At 37.2% G+C, this 22,703-nt stretch overlaps 1 protein-coding gene across 6 annotated transcripts in view; it reads left to right on the top strand.

The window, feature by feature from the left end:
* SCFD1 (sec1 family domain containing 1) overlaps positions 1–22,703 on the top strand; it is a 128,668-nt gene that overhangs the window by 93,007 nt on the left and 12,958 nt on the right. For 5 of the 6 annotated variants that reach the window (XM_008072007.2, XM_008072009.1, XM_008072010.2 and 2 more), the window contains 4 exons: positions 8,911–8,964; positions 11,062–11,114; positions 13,845–13,878; positions 15,249–15,314. In XM_008072007.2, coding sequence (XP_008070198.1) covers positions 8,911–8,964; positions 11,062–11,114; positions 13,845–13,878; positions 15,249–15,314 — 207 coding nt within the window. The remainder of the gene's footprint in view (positions 1–8,910; positions 8,965–11,061; positions 11,115–13,844; positions 13,879–15,248; positions 15,315–22,703) is intronic. The other variant, XM_008072008.1, reaches the window with a different exon arrangement.

A 22,703-nucleotide genomic window follows, 5' to 3' on the forward strand; every position in this document is an offset into this window, starting at 1 on the left:
AAGGCTGAGGCGGAAGGATCGCCGGAGCCCGGCAGGTCGAGGCTGCGGTGGCCGGGAGCGGCCACTGCACTCCAGTCTGGGCGACAGAGTGAGACTCCAACTCAAAAAAAAAAAAAAAAAAAATCTGCAACCAGTTACTCTAGATAAAATATGGTTTAGACCTGTTCTTAAATGAACAAATTCAATTTTATTTAAAACAAAACTTAAAAGGTAAAGTTTTGAGCTACTTTTTTTCTTTTAAATTCTAAATAGTATTCAGGAAGTATACTCAGTCAACTTGAACATTTGGCGCTTTGTTTATATTTGAAAGTTCTTGGCCAACACAAATCTCAGAGAAAAATGAAATAATTTTACATTTATTACTTGCCTGAAACCATCTTAAAAGATTTTTTTACTAATCTAGGGAAAGCAGCATTTTTCTTAGTACTAATCTATTTCAGTAACAATAAAATGTTTTATGACCTAAGAAAACTGAAAATCTTTGTAAGAGAGTAATATGTTATCTACATTTTTGGGGAACAATCAGATTTACGGTTGCTTTTGTTGTATGCAGTCTCTTAACATACAAAAAGTATAAGACCATTCTTTCTAGAACATCCTGTATATAATGACAAAGGAAATATCAGTTCAAAATCGGTAGAATACCATTCCAGTAGGAATGCACATTGGATAGACATACTAGTAACCTAGTAAATTTTCTAAACTTCTTGTGTTATATTCAAAATAATTATAAAATTTGTCAGATTGAAATGTAGCAATAGTGTTTCTCATCCCAATACCTGTAAGCATGTTGAGACAGTCTTCTGCGAGCACTAGTGTTATACATTTCATGTTCAAAGTGGAATTTGTTCTGTAAGAAGACGATACAGTACAACACAGAAAATTTGGGATTTATTCCAGGAAAAATGAAAATGGTTAATAAAGTTATGTGTATATCCATATCTCCATTTTTCAAAGTACACAAGTATAGGTCAGGCGCAGTGACTCACACCTGTAATCCCAGCACTTTGGGAGACTAAGAAGGGAAGATTGCTTGAACACAGGAGTTCTAGACCTGCCTAGGCAACATAGGGAGCCTCATTTCTACAGAAGATCAAAAAATTAGCTGTACTTGTTGGTGCTCACCTGTAGTCCCAGCTCCTCAGGAAGCTGAGGGAGAAGGATTGCCTGAGCTCAGGAGGTCAAGGCTGCAGTGAACCATGATTATGCGGCTACACTCCACTCTGAGAATCAAAGTGAGACCCTGACTGAAAAAATGAAAAGTACCACAAGGATATTTTTATTGGCAGTGAACTGTTAGATAATTTAATCTCATACGTTTTCACAAACTTTATTTTTTATTATAGAGATTTGGGGTACAAGTGAGAATTGACTACTTAAGCTGCATGCAGGTGAAGTTTGGGCTTCCAGCTAGCCCTCACTTCTCCTGGTAGTGGACCAATTACCCTATGTGCTGACACATGCCCCCCACCACCTTGCCTCCCTCCCTCTCCTGCAAGTACCCAGCAACTGTTGATCCCTCCCTTGTACTCATGTGACTGTTGTTCATGGTTCACTTATGAGTGAGAACATGAGGTAATTGGCTCTTTGTTGCTATGATAGATTGCTTAGTATAATGGTCTCCAGCTCCATCCAATTTCCTGCAAAGTCCATGATTTTGTTCTTCTTTATGGCTGTGTAATACTCCATTGTGTATATGTACCACATTTTCTTTATCCATTTCACTTTCAGTGGGAAATAGAACTGGTTCCATATTTTTGCTCTTGTGAATAGTGCAACAATAAATGTGCGTGTGCATGTCTTTTTGGTAGAATGATTTATGTTCATCCAGGTATATTCCCAGGAGAGGGATAGCTGGATCATATGGAAGGTCAATTTTTATTTTGTTTTATTTTTTTTAGGAATCACCACACTGCTTTCTCTTGACCAACTTTGTAGAAGCATTTCCTTTTCACTGCACCCACACCAGCATCTGTTGTTTTTTGACTTATTAATGATAGCCATCCTTACCGGAGCTAGTTGATATCTCACTATAGTTTGGATTTGCGTTTCTCTGATAATTAGTGAGGCTGAGCATTTTTTCATGTGTCTGTTGGCTGCTTATACGTCGTCTTTTTTTTTTTAATTTTTTTAATTTTAAAGATGTGGGGTGCAATTCAGGGTTAGGTATACAAATGTTTGCTATACAGGTGTCCTTGGGTTTTTTTGTGTTTTTTTATAATCAATATTTTTTATTATGATATTGTGGGGTACAGTTAAGGGTTAGGTATACAAATATGCTTCGTTCAGGCACCCTTGTTGATAAGAGATGTCTCCCCATCCCCAGACAGATATTTACTACCGTTAATCCCATCTCCCTTCCCCCCCCCCATAGTTTCCCACCACTGTCAGTCATTTTCTTATGGTAATAACGTTGGATGTTCAAGGTCCACTATATGAGTGAGAACATGTGATACTCAGATCTTTGTTTCTGTGAGAGGTCACTCAGTATTTTAAACTCTAATTCCATCCAGATTGCTGCAAAGTTCATGATTTTGTTCTTCTTTATGGCTGCATAATATTCCATCATGTATATGTACCACATTTTTTTAATCCAGTCCTCTTTTGATGGACAGCATGGTTGCTTCCAGGTTCTTGCTATTGTGAACAATGCTGCGATAAACATTCGTGTGCAGGTATCTTTTTTATAGAGTGATTTGAGTTCTTCAGGGTATATTCCCAGTAGGGGGATTGTGGGGTCATATGGGAGGTCAATATTTAGGGCTTTTAGGAATCGCCATACCGTTTTCCACAGAGGTTGCACTAGTTTGCATTCCCACCAACAGTGTAGATGTGTTCTCTTTTCACCACACCCTCTCCAGCAACTGTTATTTTTTGAGTTATTGATAATTGCCATTCTGACTGGAGTTCGGTGGTCTTCTTTTGAGAAGAGTCTGTTCGTGTCCTTTGCCCACTTTTAAATAGGGCTGGTTCCCCCCCACACCCCTTTCACTTTGAGTTCCTTGTAGATTCTGGATTTAGGCCTTTGTCCGATGCATAATTTTCAACTATTTTCTCCCATTCTGTGGGTTGTCTCTTTACTCTTCTAATGGTTTCTTTTGCTGTTTGAAAGCTTTTCAGTTTGATGAGGTCCTATTTGACTATCTTAGCTTTTATGGCATTCACTCTGGGGACTTGGTCAAGAATTTGTTGCTTACTCTGATGTGCATAAGGGTGTTCCCTACATTTTCTTCCAGGATTCTTATAGTTTGAGGTTTTACATTTAGGTTTTTCATCTATTTTGAGTTTTTTTTTTTTTTATATATATGGTGATAAGTAGGGGTCTAGTTTCATTCTTCTGCATGTAGTCAGCCAGTTTTTCCAACACCATTTGCTAAATATGATCTCCTTTCCTCAGTTGTTGTTACTGGTGGCTTAGTAAAAAATGAGTTAGTTGAGAGACAGTGCTTTCTTTTGGAATTTCTGACCTGTTCCATACAGGAATTTCTGTGTGCCTATTCTTGTACCAATACTAGGCTGTTTTAGTTACTGTGGCCTTGTAATAAAGTTTGAAATTTGGAAGTGTGATACCTCCCACTTTGTTCCTTTTTCTGAGGATTGTTTTGGCTATCCATGCTCCTTTTTGTTTCCATATGAATTTCTATATTGTCGTTTCTGAGTTTGAAAAAAAATGATGTTGGTAATTTGATGGGTATTGCATTGAATTTGTAGATTTCCTTGGGTAGGAAAGGCATCTTGACAATACTGATTATTCCAATCCATGAGCATAAAATGTTGTTCCACTTGTTTATGTCATCCTTGGTTTATTAGAGCAGTGGTTTATAGTTCTCATTTTAAAGGTCTTTTGCTTCTCTGGTTAGGTGGATACCAAGGTATTTCATTTTTTTGTGTGGCTATTGTGAATGAGATTATGCTTTTTATTTGCTTCTCTGCCTGCTTGTTGCTGGTGTTTAGAAACACAACTGTCTTGTGCACTTTGATTTTGTACCTTAAAACTTTACCAAAGTCGTTTATTAGTACAAGGAGGCTTTTGATGAACTTTCTTGGATTTTCAAGCTATAGCATCATATCATCTGCAAAGAGGGATAACTTGACTTCCTTTTTTCCTATTTGGATACCCCTGATTTCCTTCTCTGGCCTGATTGCTTTGGCTAGGACTTCCAGCACTATGTTGAACAGGAGAGGTGAGAGTAGGCATCCTTGTCTTGTTCCTGTTCTTGGGGGAATGCTTTTAACTTCTGCCCATTGAACAAAATGTTGGCTGTGGGTTTATCATAGATGGCTCTTGCTTTTTGAGTAATGTTCCTTTTATGTTTAGGTGCTCAAGGGCTTTTATCAAAAAAGGATGCTGATCTTGTAAAAATTTGTTTGTATCTAATGATATAATCATGTGGTTCTTTGTTTTACATCTGTTAATGTACTGAATTACTTTTGCGGTCTTGTAAATGTTGAGCCAGCCCTGCATCCCAAGCATGAAGCCCTCCTGGTCATGGTGGATGATCCTTGAGCTGAGTTGTTGGATAAAAGTTGCTAAAAATCTTGTTGAGAATTTTTGCATCTATGTTCATAGTAGAGATTGCCCTGTAATTCTCTTTCCTTAATGGGTCTTTGTCAAGTTTGGGTATCAGTGTAATGTTAGCTTCATAAAATGACTTGGGGAGAATTCTGTCATTCTTGATTGCTTGGAATACTTTCAGTAAGATTGGTGTCAGCTCCTCCTTGTATGTCTTGTAGAATTCAGCTGGGAAACCATCTGGTCTTGGGCTTTTTTTGGTGGGTAGATTTCTTATGACTGAGTTGATTTCCTGAATTGTTATTGGTCTTTTTTGAGTTTCAATTTATTCTTGCTTGGGAAGAACCTTGGGAAGTTCTGTCATATCAGAAAGTTCTCCATTTTCCTTTAGGTTTTCAAGTTTATTTGCATACAGGTGTGCATATAGTCTCTGTAATCTTTTGAATTTCTTCAGGGTCTGTTTTGATTTCACCTTTTGCATTTCTACTTGTGTTTATTTGGGCTTTTTCTGCCCCGTTTTAGTCAATCTGGACAGAGATCCATCAATCTCATTTATCCTTTTAAAGAAAAGAGCTTTTTGTCTTGTTGATCCTTTATATGATATTTTTATCTTCTATGTCCTGCAATTGTGATTTTATCTTGGTGATCTGAATTGTTCTGCTGAAGCTAGGATTTTGGGATCTTGCCATCCCAGCTTTTAGGTGTGATGTTAGGCCATTTACTTGTGAACTTTCTGTTTTTTTGATATGTATGTGCAATACTGTGAATTTTCCTCTTAACACTGATTTCATTGCAACCCAGAGATTCCGATAAGTTGTGCCTTTGTTTTCGTGTGTTTCCAGGAATCTTTTTATTTCTGATTTGATTTCTGTGTTGACCCAGAAGTCATTCAGCAGCATGTTGTTAGGGTCCATATCTCTGAGTGTTTTGGGGGTGTCTTATTGGTGCTGATACTTATTTTTATTCCACTGTGTTCTGAGAAGATGGTATAGTATTATTTCAATTTTTTTGAAATTTGTTCATGCTTGATTCATGTCTGAGAATGTGATCGATTTTGTAGTATGTTCCAGTGTTGATGAGTACTCTGTATTTGTTGGATGAAATGTTCTGTAGGTGTCTATTAAGTCCATTTGATCAAGCATCGATTTCAGGTTCTGGATCTCCTTATTGGTTTTCTGCCTCGATCTAGCTAAAGTTTTTAGTGGGGTGTTTAGGTCTCTAGCTATGATTGTGTGAGAGTCAATGTACTCTCTTAGTTTACTTCATAGTTGTTTTATAAAACCTGGTGTTCCTGTGTGGGGTGCATATATGTCTAGGACAGATATTTCTTGCTGGTGGTTTGAGCCTTTTATCATTATGTAGTGTCTTTCTGTGTCCTTTTGAACTTTCGATGGCTTGAAGACAGCTTTGTCTGATATCAGTAGCTATTCCTTCCTTCTTCTGTTTTCCATTCCCCTGAAAGCTCATTTTCCAGTCTCCTACTTTGAGTCTGTGGGTGTCCTTTACAGTGAGATGAGTTTCCTGGAGGCAGCAGATTGTTGGATCATGCTTTTTTATCCAGTTTGCCACTCTGTGTCTCTGCAGTGGCGCGTTTAGTCCATTCACGTTCAAGTTGATTATTGAAATGTGAGAGTTTGTCGTCATAGGACTCTGAGGGGGTTGCTTTGTTTCCTTTCAATTTTTGTATTTATATGTGTGTGGGTTTTTATTTTTGTGGGTGCTCTCCATGCTATGTTAACTCTGTGTTTGCCTGTATTTTTGTGATGGACATTACAATTCTTTTTTTTTTCTGTGTTCAGCACATTCTTAAGCATCTTCTGCAGGGCTGATCTGGAGGTGGTATATTCTTTTAGGGATTGGATGTCTGTGAAAGATCTTAATTCTCTGTCATTGATGAAGCTTAGCTTGGTGGAGTAGGAAATTCTTGGTTGGATTTGCTTATCTTTAAAAAAGTTAAAAATTGGACACCAGTTCCTTCTGGCTTGTAGTGTTTCTGCAGATAAGTCTAGAGCAATTCTGTTGGGTCTTCACCAGTAATTTGTCTGACCTTTCTCTCTGACTGCCTTTAGGATTTTTTCTTTCATGCTTACTTTGTAGAGATGGATTACCACATGTCTAGGGGATGATCTGCTCATGTGATACCTTGTGGGGGTTCTCTGAATCTCACTGGATGACTTCATGAAATGCTTGTTCCATGGTGTTTTCTGTTTCCCCTACTGTTTCAGGAATACCAATCAGGTGTAGATTTGGCTTATTGACATATTCCCACATCTCTTGGAGGCTTTGCTCTTTTTGGAGCTTTTTTTTCCTGTTTTTGACAGTTTGGGTTAATTCCCTATTTTGGTCTTCAAGCTCTGGGATTCTTTTCTCTGCTTGATTGGTTTTGCTCCCTATGCTTGATAGTTTGTTATTTATTTCTAGAATGGAGTTCTTTATTTCTACTATTTCACAATAGGCTTTTTGAAAATGGCCAACTCTGCTTTTTCCTTCCTGTATCATTTCATTGACTTTGCTTCTTATTTTTCTTGGTTTCTGTTAATTTTTGCCATCCAATCTCTGATTTCTGTGACTGTTATCTGGGACAGGTCATTGTTTGTGCTCTGATGGCTGTTTTGGGGGGCTCTGTCTCTTTAGGACTCTGAGGGTTGCCTGTGTGTTTTCATGATTTTTCCTCATTTGTGGTAGCCCTCTTTTCCTTCTCTATAATCTATCACTCACTGAGAGAGGGAGAAGCATTCACTGTTGCTTCTTCACCCTGTGGCAGGTTTCCATCACTGCACATTTTCTTTCCCACTGCTAAACTTGTCCAACCAGTTTTCAGCCCTTGTTGCAAGTGACTAATGACTTGTGCACAGCTGGGAGGGGTGTGAACCAATTCAGAGAGTCTTAGAATCGCTCACTCTCCTCCTTCACCAGGCAAGACCAGTTTCTTTACTAGCCTAGTGCATGGCAGGAGATGCAGTGCTCAGATTTCCACATTTGCCATCACTTTCTGGTTCTTTGTGTTCAAAGAGAACTTTGCTGGGTGTGGGGTGTTTTACCTATCCAAAGGTGCTCAGGGTATCTCCAGCTGTCAGTGGCTGTGTCCCTACTCTCTGCCTTGCTCAGCCAAGAAGGGCCAGTCTGTTTCTCTACTACCTGCTGGCAGCAGACATGCCAGGCAGATTCCCTCTGCAGGCTGGTCTTTCTTGCCTGGGAGCTAGTCTCCACAGTGAAAGACATTGTGTGGGGGTTTTGTTCACAGTTACACATAGGTTCCAGTTGCCCACCGCAGTGTCCTATCAGGACTCCTCTCGGGTGAAACTGACAACTTGCACACAGCTGGAAGGGGGTAAGCTGACTCAAAGTATCTTAGAATCACTCATCCCTCTCCTTTACTGAGCAGAGCCTCTGTTGCAAGTCTGGCACAGGGTGGGGGATGGGGTGCCCAGGATCCCACATCTGCGGTCACTTTCTGATCTCTGTGCTCCACAAGACCTCTGCTGAGTAAAAAGAGTTTCACCCATCCAAAAGTGTCCAGGTTCTTTCTGTCTATTGGTGGCTGGATCCCTACTCTGTCTTTCTAGGCTAGAGAGGCTTCAGTCTGCTGCTCCACTGTAGCTATGTTTTTGTTTTTTTTTTGAGTTGGAGTCTCACTCTGTCGCCCAGACTGGAGTGCAGTGGCCGCCACTGTAGCTATCTTGCTCCTCCCCCATTTTCACAAACTTTAAGTTACTGTTGACTGGGCTTGGTGGCTCAACCTGTAATCCCAGCACTTTGGGAGGCCGAAGCGAGTAGATTGCCTCAGCCTAGGGTTTGAGATCAGTCCCAGCAACTTGGCAAGACCTCGTCTCTACAATAATTCAAAAATTAGTGGGCATGGTAGCGCACGCCTGTAGTTCTGGCTACTAGAAAGGCTGAGGCGGAAGGATCGCCAGAGCCCAGCAGGTCAATACTGGGGTGGTCGTGACTGTGCCACTGCACTCCAGCCTGGGCGACAGAGTGAGACTCCAACTCCAAAAAAAAAAGTTACTGTTAAAGAAAACTCTTTTAATCCACAGAAAAGAATGAAAAGAAATACAATGGAATTCTTATTTGATCAAATCAAAAATTTACAATTACTACTGTTAAAAAACACTCAACAAAATAAAAAGGCTAGACATCACATATTTTTACTGAAACCTGAATATGTATACATGTTTAAAGGAGCTTTTTATTCAGAATTATGTTTTTCTAGGGAAACTTGAGTAGTATCGAGGGTATTTGTATTTTACCATACACAGAATATTTCTGAGAATGTATTTAATTGAAAGATGAGCATACTTAACTGTAGAATGATTAGGTTGTTTTGTTAATACACAGGAACTTTGGTTTGTTATCCTAATATTTAACAAAATACTCACTAATCTCTTCCACAGAATCTACCTGTTACTCGTATTTTAGACAATCTCATGGAGATGAAGTCAAACCCTGTAAGTAGCATATAACATTATACTTGTTAATTCTTGAATGTTTCAAACTGACTAGTATGAAAGACAATAAAATCAGATTGTGAGCTTAATTACAGCAGAGTACATGAGGGAAAGTAAGAGTCTGTGTTCTTGAAGAGCCTTTTTTAGCCATTATCAGAGATACTGGGAATTGGTTTGCAACCATTCTAGGCAGCTCTCATTCAAGTGTAGTTTATATCCTATGTGATTAAATGTAAAATATGAGGAGGTACCAAAAAATGGAATTATATATACCAGGGGTGCCAATAAGAGATGTTATCTATGTATCACTTTTCGAAGTTGAATTGAATTACGGTAGCAATGTGTAGTATGACATTTGCTCAAAAGATGGTATTAATTAAATGAATGCTAGCATCACCATGTGACAAACAGGACTGTATTACAATTTTAATAGTTTTTTTCTTCTTAAAATGTGTTTACATTTTTTTTACACCGTGTGTGTATGTGTGTGGGGGGGGTTTTTTTGGAGGGCAGGCCCCTTGTAGTACAGGCTTCCCTCACTATGTTTTAGGAACCCACTGGCATCAGTGTACCATCTAGCATTGTTGTGAGAGGCTACGTTCGGCTTCAGTGATTTTTTTTTTACAAGAGATTGTTTCACTGCATTTGCCCATTTTATGATGGGTGATTCATGAGCACACCTGCCCACAGCATACTGAGTGTTCAGCAGTTTTTGACCAAAAATGGCATGACCCCTGTGCCCACCTACCTATTCACCCAGTCTTGTCCCCAGCAACTTTTTTTGTTTCCCTGCATGAAAAAAGAGTCCTCAAAGGGAAACATTTTGCCAGTGTGGAAGAGGAGAAACAAAAAACAGAAGCACTAAAAGCCATCACAATTGACAAGTTAAAAGACTGTTTTGAGCAGTGGAAAAAGCATCTTGACAGGTGTATTGCATCAAATGAAGAGCACTTGGAAGATGACTGAAGTTTAAGCATGTAGGAGTAAAGACACAATTTTTTATAAATAAGTTGAGTTTTGGGGGTACCCCTTATATTTAAGTTTACTGAGAGTGCTGTGATTGATTAGTGGTGTCCACCACTGGATACAGGACTAAATAGCAGCAACATGTGTAGTTTATTTGACATTGATCAGGTTTTGGTAGGACTGTCCATACTCTAGAAAAAAATGAATTTTTTTGACTGATCTACTATGGAAGGAGAGGAAGGCATAGATTAGGAGGTGATTATATCAACCAGCAGTAGAGCAATATTTTTCAACTCCATTAATATCCGAAAACTAAGTTTCCAGTGTAGTGTAGAGGTCCACAAACCCTTATCCACAACTTCTGAAATCCAGAAAACTCTGAAAACTAAAAAGGTTTTGTATTACTCATTTGGTGGCAAAACCTGACCTAGACTCAAGTCGAGGCTCTTTATAGCTTTTATCCTATTTTATGTCAACATCATATATTTACCTGTAGAAATCTTAACATGTTAGATCATGGGATGCTATCCATCTTATATGCAGTATATGTACAATATTATCTATATTTAAATTCTAAACTCAGAAATACATCTAACTTCAAAGGTTTCAGATAAGAGAGATTGTAAACCTTTATTAGGTAATCTGTATATTCAGTAAAATCAAGGATATAAGAAGACAGTTTAATAAAATTTTAAAAAGAGAAATATGTAAGTACATCAGCTATTTTCAGGCTTATAAAACAGGTATATTTTTGAGAAGCAGTATAACATGGTAGTTAAGAACTCAGGCATTGAAACTAGACTGCCTGGGTTCAAATCCTGGAGTTCCTGTACTTGCTAGTTATATGACCTTAGGAAAGTTACATAACCTCTCTGTAACCCAACTTGCTCATCTAAAAAATGGGGATAACAATAGTAACTACCGGATAGACTGTTACGGGGACTAGATGAATAACTTCATGTAAAGCACTTAGAATAAAGGTAGTACATGGTAAGTGCTCATTAAATGTTGGGGTGGCTATTCTATATTCTACAAAATTGATAAATTCATTAAAATGGGATACTGTAAGCCAAACTATGACCTTCTAAAGGGAAATTCCACAGTCATAATAAAGTTCTACTTTCTTAATAGGAAACAGATGACTATAGATATTTTGATCCCAAAATGCTGCGGGGCAACGACAGGTAAGCAGCTTTTGTCTTGTTGAATTTGTTGTGGACTTTTTTTCCCTCAAGAGTGGAAATAATTGATTTTTTAAATTATAAAGCAGCACTGCTTATTTTTAACAATTCAAGCTATATGGAAAACCGGTAAGGAAACAATATATATAATCTCATCCAGTAGTAATCACTAGTAATTACACTTAGCATTTTGGTGTTTTTCCTTCCAAATATACACACATACATACAAATCCATTTAGGTATTTACTTTTTTTTCTTTAATGAAATGATGGCTGTATTACAAACTAAGTATGAGTGAGGGGAGTTTGAATAACGTGTGTGTTTTTGAGTGACTATTCTTATTGTAGCAAATGAAAAGACGTTCATGTTGGATACCAGTTTTGGTTTTTATTAACTGGTCCATAACATTCAAGTCCCTGAGAACCTTCTGTAAATAAAACTTTATGGCAATCTTGAAAGATCTATAAACAATTTCTCTCTTTTATGACAGACCTGGTATGGTAAGGTATTCTTTATTATGGATATTATTTTTCAAAATTTAATTAATGGTGATAGGAAAATAGCCAACAAGATACAGAGAAAGAATAGACAGAATTGGCGGGGGAAAGAACTGCTTGGAATGATTATCTCTAGTGCTGAAACTTAGATGAAGCTGGTTTCTTTCCTATACCTTATATTTGGGATATTTAGAACTTGGTATTTGCTCTGTCCTAAGCTTTCACATCGATGTAGATAGTCAGGACAAATAGTCTAGTCACTAGATTATTAAATTATTTGATAACTTTAAATGTTATGCTCTTTTCTGAACTTACTAGAAATACTACTGAAGTTGCTTAAGAACTGCTAATAGCAGCTGCAGTTGACAAGAGAGAATATGACAAAGAATAAATTATGGGGAATGGGTATGAAGAATGATCATTAATGGGTACAGAGCTTCCTAAATCTGTTGCATTTAACTAACAGACATATATACAGTCAGTCCTCTGTATCCATGGGTTTCTCATCCATGGATTCAACCAACCAGGGTTCAAAAATATTAGGAAAAAAAATTGATGGTTGCGTCTATACAAGCACATACAGACTTTTTCTAATTGTTGTTATTCCCTAAATAATACCTAATACAACTATATAATCTGGCATACTCTTTACATAGCACTTATATTGTAATTAGGTATCTCAGTAATCTAGAGATGAAGTGTATGGGAAGGTGTGCATGGGTTACATGCAAATACTGTCCCCATGGATACCAAGGGATAACTGTATTATATTTTGCTTCTTAGAAATGTACTGAAAAACTTTTAATCCTATAGATAGCTTATGCTTGGTAATGAGAAGTAATGTTAGCATTGATAAAACAGATAAGGTTAGCATTCATGTATAACAAAGCCTTGTCTTGAGGAATCCCACCACAATTAAACCTTGGTTATTAATAACTAGAAATGATTGACAGTGGTGGGAAACTATGGGGGGGAGGGAGATGGGATTAACGGTAGTAAATATCTATCTGGGGACGGGGAGACACCTCTTATCAACAAGGGTGCCTGAACGAAGCATATTTGTATACCTAACCCTTAACTGTACCCCACAATATCATAATAAAAAATAGATTATAAAAAAAAATAAATAACTAGAAATATTGTTCTATTTAAGTCTCATCTCTCCTTATCCTGTGTCTACTCTTAGAATAATTTAAAGTCCTCCAGAGGGAACTTAAGCACTGATGAAGCATTTAAATCAAGTAGACTTCTAGTCCTGTCTATGGAATATGCAGGCAGGCCATAGAAATGAGGAAAAGATGGTAGAACTGTGTAATCAGCCTCTGAATAATTAAGAAAAGTTATAATAGCTCTCTCAGTTCAGATTTTTAAAAATTACTTTTGTAGAAAATCTAAGTGGTCCTTATAAGTTATACTGTGTATTCTATTTTAGCACTGAAAACAAATATAAATCTGACTTGCAAAAGCTTTGGAAAATGTCTTTATTGAAGATCTCTTGGACACTAAAGAAGTATTTTTAAAATACCAAGGTGCCAAAAAAATGTGTATTCATTTTGAGAGATGTTTGCCATGTACTACTTTTAGTTTGCTGTAGAGGTGTCTGGATGCTGATGGCAACCACTTTGAGCACCTCTTATAATTGCAGTCAAACGTGACTTGTATTCATCTTTCGTTATTAGAATATATTGAGTATTACAATTTTAATACAGTTCCTTTCTTAAAATATGTATACATTTTTTGGTCACCCTCTGTAAATAATAAACACCAAGCTACAGCAAAATGCACAGCCTTTCTCCCATTCCCCCTTTCCCTCCTAGGTTGTTATCTTTCCCATACACGTGTTCATACAGTTTTTCCACAAATGTAGACACTACAACAAACCATATGTGATATTGTTTTGAGTGTGGTAAAAGTTTGCCACATAAAATATGTGCTTGATCAATTCACTTTATATCCAGACGTCCACTCCTCCACATGGGAGATGCTGCTCAATCTTCCAGAATTTTATTTTAAAGTCAGTAGGTTGCCCCATTTCCTTTTGAACACTGAGATGTCTACCTCTTAGCTTCCTTCTCTGCATGCCAATTCACTACCCAGTTCTGTAAAACTAAAGGACCCACCCCTCCAAGAAGGTGAAGGAGGTAGAAATTAAATGCCTATCTAAAGTGCATGTGTGTCTATTTCCCATACCTATTATATGGGTGAACTTTTCAGTACAGTTTTTTTTTTATTACAGCTCAGTTCCCAGGAACAAAAATCCATTCCAAGAGGTAAGTTGCATATAAAAATTATCTGCTCCTGGAAAGGAAAGATGAAAGGTGATCAAGCAGTTTGGGGGATGTCTTTGTCCCAAACATGGCATTGCAATGAATAGTGTATGGTAATCTTGATAAATTCCAGTCTGTACATCCAAGATTCCTTTTTTTTTTTTGAGTTGGAGTCTCACTCTGTCGCCCAGGTTGGAGTGCAGTGGCACCCTCAGGGCTACCGACCTGCAGGGCTCCGGTGATCCTTCCTCCTTAGCCCTCCAAGTAGCTGGAACTACAGGCACACGCTACCTTGCCCGGCTAATTTTTTGTGATTTCTCGTAGAGACTAGGTTTCACCAAGTTGCCCGGGCTGATCTCGAACCCTCAGAATCTGGCAATCCACTCACCTCGGCCTCCCAAAGTGCTGGGACTGCAGCTAAGCCACCGAGCCCAGCTAAGATTCTGTTTTTTTTTTTGAGCTGGAGTCTAACTCCGTTGCCCAACTGGAGTGCCGTGGCCGCTCCCGGCAACCGCAGCCTCGCCTGCTGGGCTCCGGCAATCCTTCCACCTCAGCCTTCCGAGTAGCCGGAATTACAGGCAGGCGCTACCACGCCCGGCTGATTTTTTGATTTATTGTAGAGATGGGGTCTCGCCGCCCAGGCGGGTCTCGAACCCGCGGGCTCAGGCAGTCCACTCACCTCAGCCTCCCAAAGGCGAGGGATTACAGGCTGAGCCACCGAAAAAAAATTATTTTCAGCAACTATATTTTTCTGACTCATAAAGCTACTTATATATACTTATACTATTTCAAGTTTAAAAATAACTGACACAAATAATTCACAGAAAAAGAAGTCTTTTATATTACAGTGAGAGTTTTAGATGTGTGGACTTTTTTTATAAAATTGTATTCCAAACATTTGTGAAGATACCATGACTGTATTGTCATTTGGAATACAAGTTAACTTCACAGTAAAAATAAATACAGTAAAGTAGCATATATTGGAAAGTATATAAATGCTAGGTTTTTTAATTTTCACTGCCTACAATAAATAACCTCAAGTTCAAAAATATTATTTGGAGAAAGCCCTTTAGATTTATTTGGTATCACTTATTGAAGAATGTAGTTATAATTGTTTCTGAAAAATATTTACTACTTTGTGCCACTCAATAGACATTAGAAATTTATAAATTTGTATACTTTTTAGAAACAAGTTTATTAATAATTGAAGAAGCATTAGATGCTTAGAATGTGACCTTTGGCTAGCTAGTATTTTTTTTTTAACCTCAATTGTAGTATAATTTCAGAAGAAAAACCATGTTGCTTGAAAGTTAAAACACTGTTTTAACTATTTCTTTCAATGTACCTATCTTTGTTTATGTTTGCATTGTTAGGCCATCGTGTTTGTGGTCGGAGGAGGCAACTATATTGAATATCAAAATCTTGTTGACTACATAAAGGTGCATTTAGCTTTTTTATTTATTCTATTATTTTATGGTTTCACAGTTAGAACACTAACATTCTCCACTAACATTCTCCAGTGGCAATTCTGTTCCTTACATAACTCCTTTTCTAAGAGGTATTTTTAAAATCCTGCATATAGAGAAAAATGTTCATAGTTTTCCTAATCCTGTCACATTTATTTCTGGCTTAAAATTGTACTTGATCTTAAAATTGTACTTGTACTTGATCTTATTGATATAATGCACTTTGCAGCTGTCTATCTTATCATAACTTTAAAAGCTTAGAGACCTCAAGTAAGCTCTTCAAAAAAAAAATCTCTATTGGTAAAATAATTTACAGAACTCATTTATCTGAATAATACACACTTTGCTCCCATCCTGTTGACTTAAATCAGCAACATTCTTGAATGTCATGTTTTTTTAGCAATCAGGAGCTTCAGAGGTAGCAAAGTGGAGTGTTACTCAAAGCTGATAGCAGCAGAGAGTGGCAGACAACCAAGCAAAAAGAAACGAAAGAAGGGGCATAATTTGAAGAGCAAAAACACCAGTCAAAATATAAGGGCAGCAGAATTAGCTATTGTTAGAATGACATTTTGTAATCTTCATTTATTCACCAAGCATTAAATAATGATCATTCTTTATGTCTTTATGTTCTGTATAGCCTTAATAAAGGTCGGGATTATAGCATAATAGCAGGAAAAAAAAAACCACACACACAGGCAGAAATAACAGAGCTCCAGAACTAACAGGTACAGCTCCCAGAATTCTATCTCCATTGAATAGGACACACTTCATCTTCAGATCTTGAACCACCAAGATATATGTAAGACATATTGGTTTTAGAGAAGCCCTAATCTTATGCAAGGAAAGGTTTTCAATACCCCTCTAGTAACCAAAATCAGGTTGCATGAGTAGGCTCAAAAACAGAAACCAAGGGAACATGATAGAAACCAGATGCAAACCCTCTCTATAAACAGTACTGACAAGCTAGTGCAAGTTGCCCCCTGGTCTGTCTTGACCCTAGCACAGGACTATATTCATCACTAGTTGATACATTTCATTCAAGTTTGGCCAAGGGTTAGCATCATGACTTGTTCCAGGTGTTCCCAGGGATAAACACATGGTAGCAATAGACATTGCTATATTCCACACACTCTTAACTTTTGGTTAAACTTTTTAAATCACCTGTCATCATTCTTTTGTCTTTTACAACATTTATAGAAGGGAAAAACAAGGATAAACACCAAAATACTAATAATGTGTGTAGTGACTGGGTATAACTTTAAGGAAACATTGCAGTTTACCTGATAGTCCAGCAACAACTTGTTCTTAATTGTGCACAAGCTTGAAAACTTACCTCTTTCTACCACAGAAAGTTGAATTTTGTGAAATAATGTAACAATTATTGGCTAAATCTAGTTATTTTCTCTGATAATTACCTTTTATCTGAAGATCATCTTGTAGGGGTTTTAATTCAGTTTCCTAATATATTTACTCATTCATATTGTCATTGTATTTGTTCATATTAATCTCACCAGTGACACCAGTATTGTATCAAATAGCAGTTAAATTATGATTTAGATTAAGAGCGTGACTAAATAAGATTTAGAGATTTTTTTTCCTTTCTCCCCCCCCCCCCCATTTGTCTCAACAAATTCAGTCCTTGCTTATTTACCAAAATGTTGTAATTGATTGAGAGGAAATTACATTCTCCATTTATAAATTTCCTTAGACTAGAGGACCATAAGTCTCCCATAAATTCATTCTTTGTGCTCAGTCTGGTAAGACTCCAGGCCATTTTTCTATATTTCTTCAGTTTTTAATTGAGGAGCATACTCAATCCTTGAGTCAACATACCTGTGTCTTCCCATCTTTATCCCCCTAGCATTTTATGTAACTGTTGAGTTTGTTTTATCATTTTTCCAGGCTGCTTGCCACCATTTCCCTTCTTCCTGAAATAACATCCTGTAAACAACCAGTACACGCCAGCAAGTCTTCTTCCTCAGTATGTCTCTTTTCATTAAAGGCAAGTTGGGCTTATATAGGACTCATAGCCCTGTGCCAGTGTTTCTGCTAAGATTAGTTTAGCCTCCAAATATGTTGTTGCCATTGAGTTATTACTGCTTGAATGTAGTTTGAATATATATTATGGATCCTAAAATGTTTAGTTCCCTGAGATAGTGTCATATGAGTAGTAGTCATTCCCAAAAATACTTTACCCCATAATTATTCTTAACAAAAAAAATCAGGACTATCAGTGATAAGTGCATAAGCCCACCAAGTTATATTTACTTGGTTTTCATTTACAAAGAAATTTTTGCCTATATAATTGCTTTCTACCCACAAAAACAGGGCATATAGGCATTAGAGCACATGATACTTTTACTAGTCAGAAATGTAGTAGATGGTTTATGTTTCCCAGCTTCTTTCTGAACCAATCATAACTTTGTTTAATAGTTACGTGGTGATCTATGACTATTGTTGAACAAAATCTTTTGTATACATTTGGGAGAAAAGAGAGTCCAATTTTCCCTACCCAAAGGAGTGCTTTAGAATAGATAAAACTTGTAAAATGGGAGCCAAAAGACAAGTATTAGCATTAGAATTAGAATCTAAGTATATATCTGTAAGATGTTATTAGCACATCAAGATGCAGATAAAATTTTGCAGATCACTGCAGATTCAATTTCCTTAAACCTCCTGCAACCCAGCCTAGACAGCTTCAAATAAAGGAGACTTTCAGCAGGTGTTATGGGCCTTATGAGTATCTGTAAGCTAAGAGTATTATTCTCTTTTTCTTTTTGCATTACTCACATATTGGCTCCCTTTCTGAAAGTAAAAACTTTTCCTCCTTTCTACTATCATTAATTTTTACCCAGACCTTGACCCCTGGGTTAAAAGACCACCAGATTTGGGAAGAGGACATATCCATAGAGCTAACAGCCACACCAGAGTGGTCAGTGCTTTCTCCTTTGTCCATTCCCAGTCATACAAAGTAGGGTTGGATAACTACAAGCTTATATAACTGTCTTCTTCACTGGTGAGGAAATATGCAAAAAACCATTCATCACAGGCTTAGATGGGTAAAAAGAAAAAAAGCCCATTCCATCATTCCTCAGGCAGTTATATCTAGAGGTATTGTTTTCATGTCATATTTACAACTGATTCTTCCTTCAGAACTTGTAAATGTAATCCATGTCCCTACTACAGGATTAGAGAATAGAGAAAATGTTTAGAAATGTGGAGGAAATTTTTTAAGTTTCTGTGTCATTATCCTGTTCCCCTTATTTCTTTTTAATTTTTCCTACAGTATCTCAACAATCTATCCAGTGTTGATCTCCCCTTTAATTCCATGCTTGTTATATTTTAACACACATCCCATCATGCAAGTCACTCTGTCTCTTATTAGAAAGAGATTCATGCAGTTTGGAAAGTAAATATTTCAAGCATTTGGTCCAATCAGTCAGTCCAATACTTTGTGTTTAGTGATATATTTAAGTCAGTCTCTTGTACATGATGCTTCAACTCAATGTTGAACTGCACCTGCAGTAAATTGAGTTTCCTTATCAAATGATATATCATCAGGGGTCCAAACTGAGTTAATTTCTGCTGTGGCCTCTAATAACGTTAAAGGTGTTTCCTGCAGCTACCAAGGATACAAATCCAAATCTAAACGAGTATCAATTCTGTACAAAACCTGTTGCTGTCTACCTGGAACCATATTATAGCCAATGTAATTCTGTGTTAACATATGTTTTTATTTATTTTAGTATATAACTAGGAGTGGAATTGCTGGGTCATATAGTAACTTTACGTATAATCACTTGAGGAACTGCAGACTGTTTTCCAAAACAGTTGCACCATTTTACATTCCCACCATGAGGATTGTGATTTCTCTACATCATTGCTAACACTTATTTTGTTATCTTACTTCTTGGTAGGTGTGAAGCTACATAATGGTTTTAATTTGCATTTTCCTGATGACTTATAATGTCAAGAATATTTTTATATGCCTATTGGCTATTTGTATATCTTTGGAGAAATGTCTATTCATATCCTTTGTCCCTTTTTAATTGGGTTATTTTTGTCTTTTATCAAATTGTAAGAGGTCTTGATATAATCTAGATCTAGATAAAGTCACTTATCACATATATGATTTACAGATATTTTTGTCCTCATTCTCTGAGTTTTCTTCTTTGATAGTGTCTTTTAAAATGCAAAAGTTTATTTTAATGAAGTCCAATTTATCTTTTTTTTCTTTTGTTGCTTATGCTTTGGTGTCATATCTAAAATCTTTTGCCAAACCTAAGGTCATAAAGATTTACTCCTGTTTTTTTTTTAAGAATTGTATGGTTTTTGCTCTTATATTAGGTCTTGACCCTTTCCTAGTTCATTTTTTAATATGGTATGCGGTAAGGTCCAACTTCATCCTTTTGCATATAGCTATCCAGTTGTTCTAGCACCATTTGTTGAAAAGACTACCCTTTTCCCATTGAAAAGAGAAACCCTATTGAAAATCAGTTGACCACACGTGTGTATGGGTTTATTTCTGAACTCTCAATTCAATTCCATGAATATATAGTTCTGTTCTTTTGCCAATATTATACTGTGTTAATTACTGTTGCTTTGTAATAAGTTTTGAAATCAGGATGCATGTGAGGCCTCCTAATTTATTCTTTTTCAAGATAATTTTGGCTTTTCTGAATCCTTTGCAATTCTTTATGAATTTTAAAATCAGTTTGTCAATTTTTTTTTTTTTTTAAGTCAAGAGTCTCACCCGCTCTTTTGCCCAAGCTGGAGTGCAGTGGCACATTCCCAGCCAGCAGCAGCCTTGACCTGCTGGCCTTAGATGATCCTTCCGCTTCAGCCTCTCAAGTAGTTGGAACTACAGGCATGCACCACCAAAACCAGCTAATTTTTCTTGATGTATTGTAGAGATGAGGTCTCACCAAGTTGCCCAGACTGAACTTGAACCCCTGGGCTCAGGCAATCCTCTCACCTTGGCCTCTCAAAATGCTGGAATTATAGGCGTGAGCCACCACACCCTGCCTAAGTTTGTCAGTTTCTACAGAGATATAAGTTGATGTTCTTACAGTGATCACATTATATCTGTAGATCAGTTTGGGGAATGTTTTCATCTTAACAGTGTAAAGTTTTCTGATATATTAACATGGGATATGTTTCCATTTATCAATAACTAATTTAATTTCTTTTGATAATATTTGTAGTTGTCAGTATGTTTTATACTTCTTTCATTACATTTATTCCCATGTACTAGTATTTTAATGCTATTATGAAAGGAATTACTTTCTTAACTTCATTTTTATATTCTTCATTGCAAGTGACTAGAAATCCAATTGATTTTTGCATGTTGATCTTATATTCTGCACCTTGCTACGCTTATTTATTAGTTCTAATTGTTTTTAATGGATTTTTAGAATATCCCATATACAAGATCATGCTAGCTATAAATAGAGATAGTTTTGCTTTTTCCTTTTCTTCCTGGAATGTTTTTCTTTTTTTCTTTTTTGCTTAACTGCCCTGGCTAGAACCTCCAACGCATGGTTGAATAGAAGAGGCAAGAGCAGACATTCTAGTCTTTCTGATCTTAGAGCAAAGCACCCAGTCTTTTCACTATTAAATATGATGTTAGCTATAGGTTTTCCATATATGCCTTTTAGATCCATTCAATTTTGGTGGCCACTAAGTCTCCCAGTTTAATTGTCCTGAGAGGTTTTTTTTTTTTTATTCCATTTAATCTTATTATTTTTGGTTTCAAACAACCCTACTCTTTTTCCTATTATTCAAGCCTATTCAGGAGCTCTTAGGCCTATGACAGCCTCCCTCACATCATTGGAAACCCATGTCAGTGCAGTCTTACAGTATGAAACACCTGCGCCTACAGGAAACTTGCAATACAGAATTAACTGACATGGCACTTGATTTACACTAGTCTGTTACATATTGGCGGGTGTCTTTTGTTGGAATGACAAAGATACTATAGAAATTCTGATTTATTTAGTAATGATGTTAATCTAACTCAAATGTAACTGCTGTTTGGTATAACGCTGATGTAATGGTGTAATTAATTTGATTTTATCAAAACATTTGATAATACTGATATCAGTGATCAAATGTATTGGGAACTTGACGTAAAACCACTATAAGATGTTGTTTTAACGGAAGGTGATTGGTTAGAGAAGGAACTAGATTTAGTTAATAATTAATTTTACATTGAAACAATATATTGGTATATTTTGTAAAGTTTAGTTTTCAACTAAGAGAAGAAGTAAAGAGGTTATCAGGCTTGTATGTGATTAAGAATGCATTTGATGGCTCATGCCAGCACTGTGGGAGACCAAGGTGGGAGGATTACCTGAACTCAGGAATTTGAGTCCAGCCTAGGCAACATAGCAAGATATTCTCTCAATAAAAAATAAAAAAAAATTAGCTGGGAGTGGTGGCACACACTTTAGTTGGCTCAGGAGGCTAAAGCAGGAGGATTGCACCTAGGCAACAGAGTGAGACCCCAACTCTAAAAGAAAGAAAGGAAGAGAGGGAGGGAGGGAGGGAGGGCAAGTTGGTACTGGAATACATATTTGATAAACTGCAATGTTTCTTTTAAAATTACACCTACACTTCATTGGATGATACAAATGATTCGAATTTTGGTGCTTATCCTTCTTGTTTTTCTAGTCTGTAAATGTTGTAAAAAAAATACAAAAAGAACGATGAGTGATCTGATTAAGAAAGCTTGGCCAAGGGTGGGGGCAAGAGGAGTGTGGACAGTACAAGTGCAGGATTAGTCTCAGCGAGGCTAGTGCACCCCGTGCTTATCCCTAGGAATACCAGGAACTATGGTGCTGATGTTTGGTCAAACCTGAATGAGATATACTAACTAGTGATGAATTACAGTCCTGTGCTAGGGTCTAAGATAGACCAGGAAACATCTTGCACTACCTTGACAGCATTGTTTAATAGAAAAGTAAAGGGTGATTTTACATTTTGTTCCTGGTTTCGATCATGTTTTCTTGGTTTCTGCAGTTGTGTCAGGTCATGCAGCCTGATTTTTGCCTGTGTGGTTCGAGAGTTATAAAAGACCTCTCCTTGAACAAGATTAGGGTTCCCCTGAGACCAAGATATCTGGAAATGTATCTTGGTCATTTGCATTTAAAAATGAAAGTGCCAGCCGGGCTCGGTGGCTCAGCCTGTAATCCCGCGCCTTTGGGAGGCTGAGGTGAGTAGATTACCTGAGCCCACGGGTTCGAGTCCCGCCTGGGCAACTTGGCGAGACCTCATCTTTACAATAAATCAAAAAAATCAGCCAGGCGTGGTAGCGCATGCCTGTAGTTCCAGCTACTCGGAAGGCTGAGGCGGAAGGATTGC

This window comes from Carlito syrichta, unplaced genomic scaffold (assembly GCF_000164805.1).
Source record: "Carlito syrichta isolate Samal-C Ts95f unplaced genomic scaffold, Tarsius_syrichta-2.0.1 Scaffold314810, whole genome shotgun sequence".
Classification (NCBI taxonomy): Eukaryota; Metazoa; Chordata; class Mammalia; order Primates; family Tarsiidae; genus Carlito; species Carlito syrichta.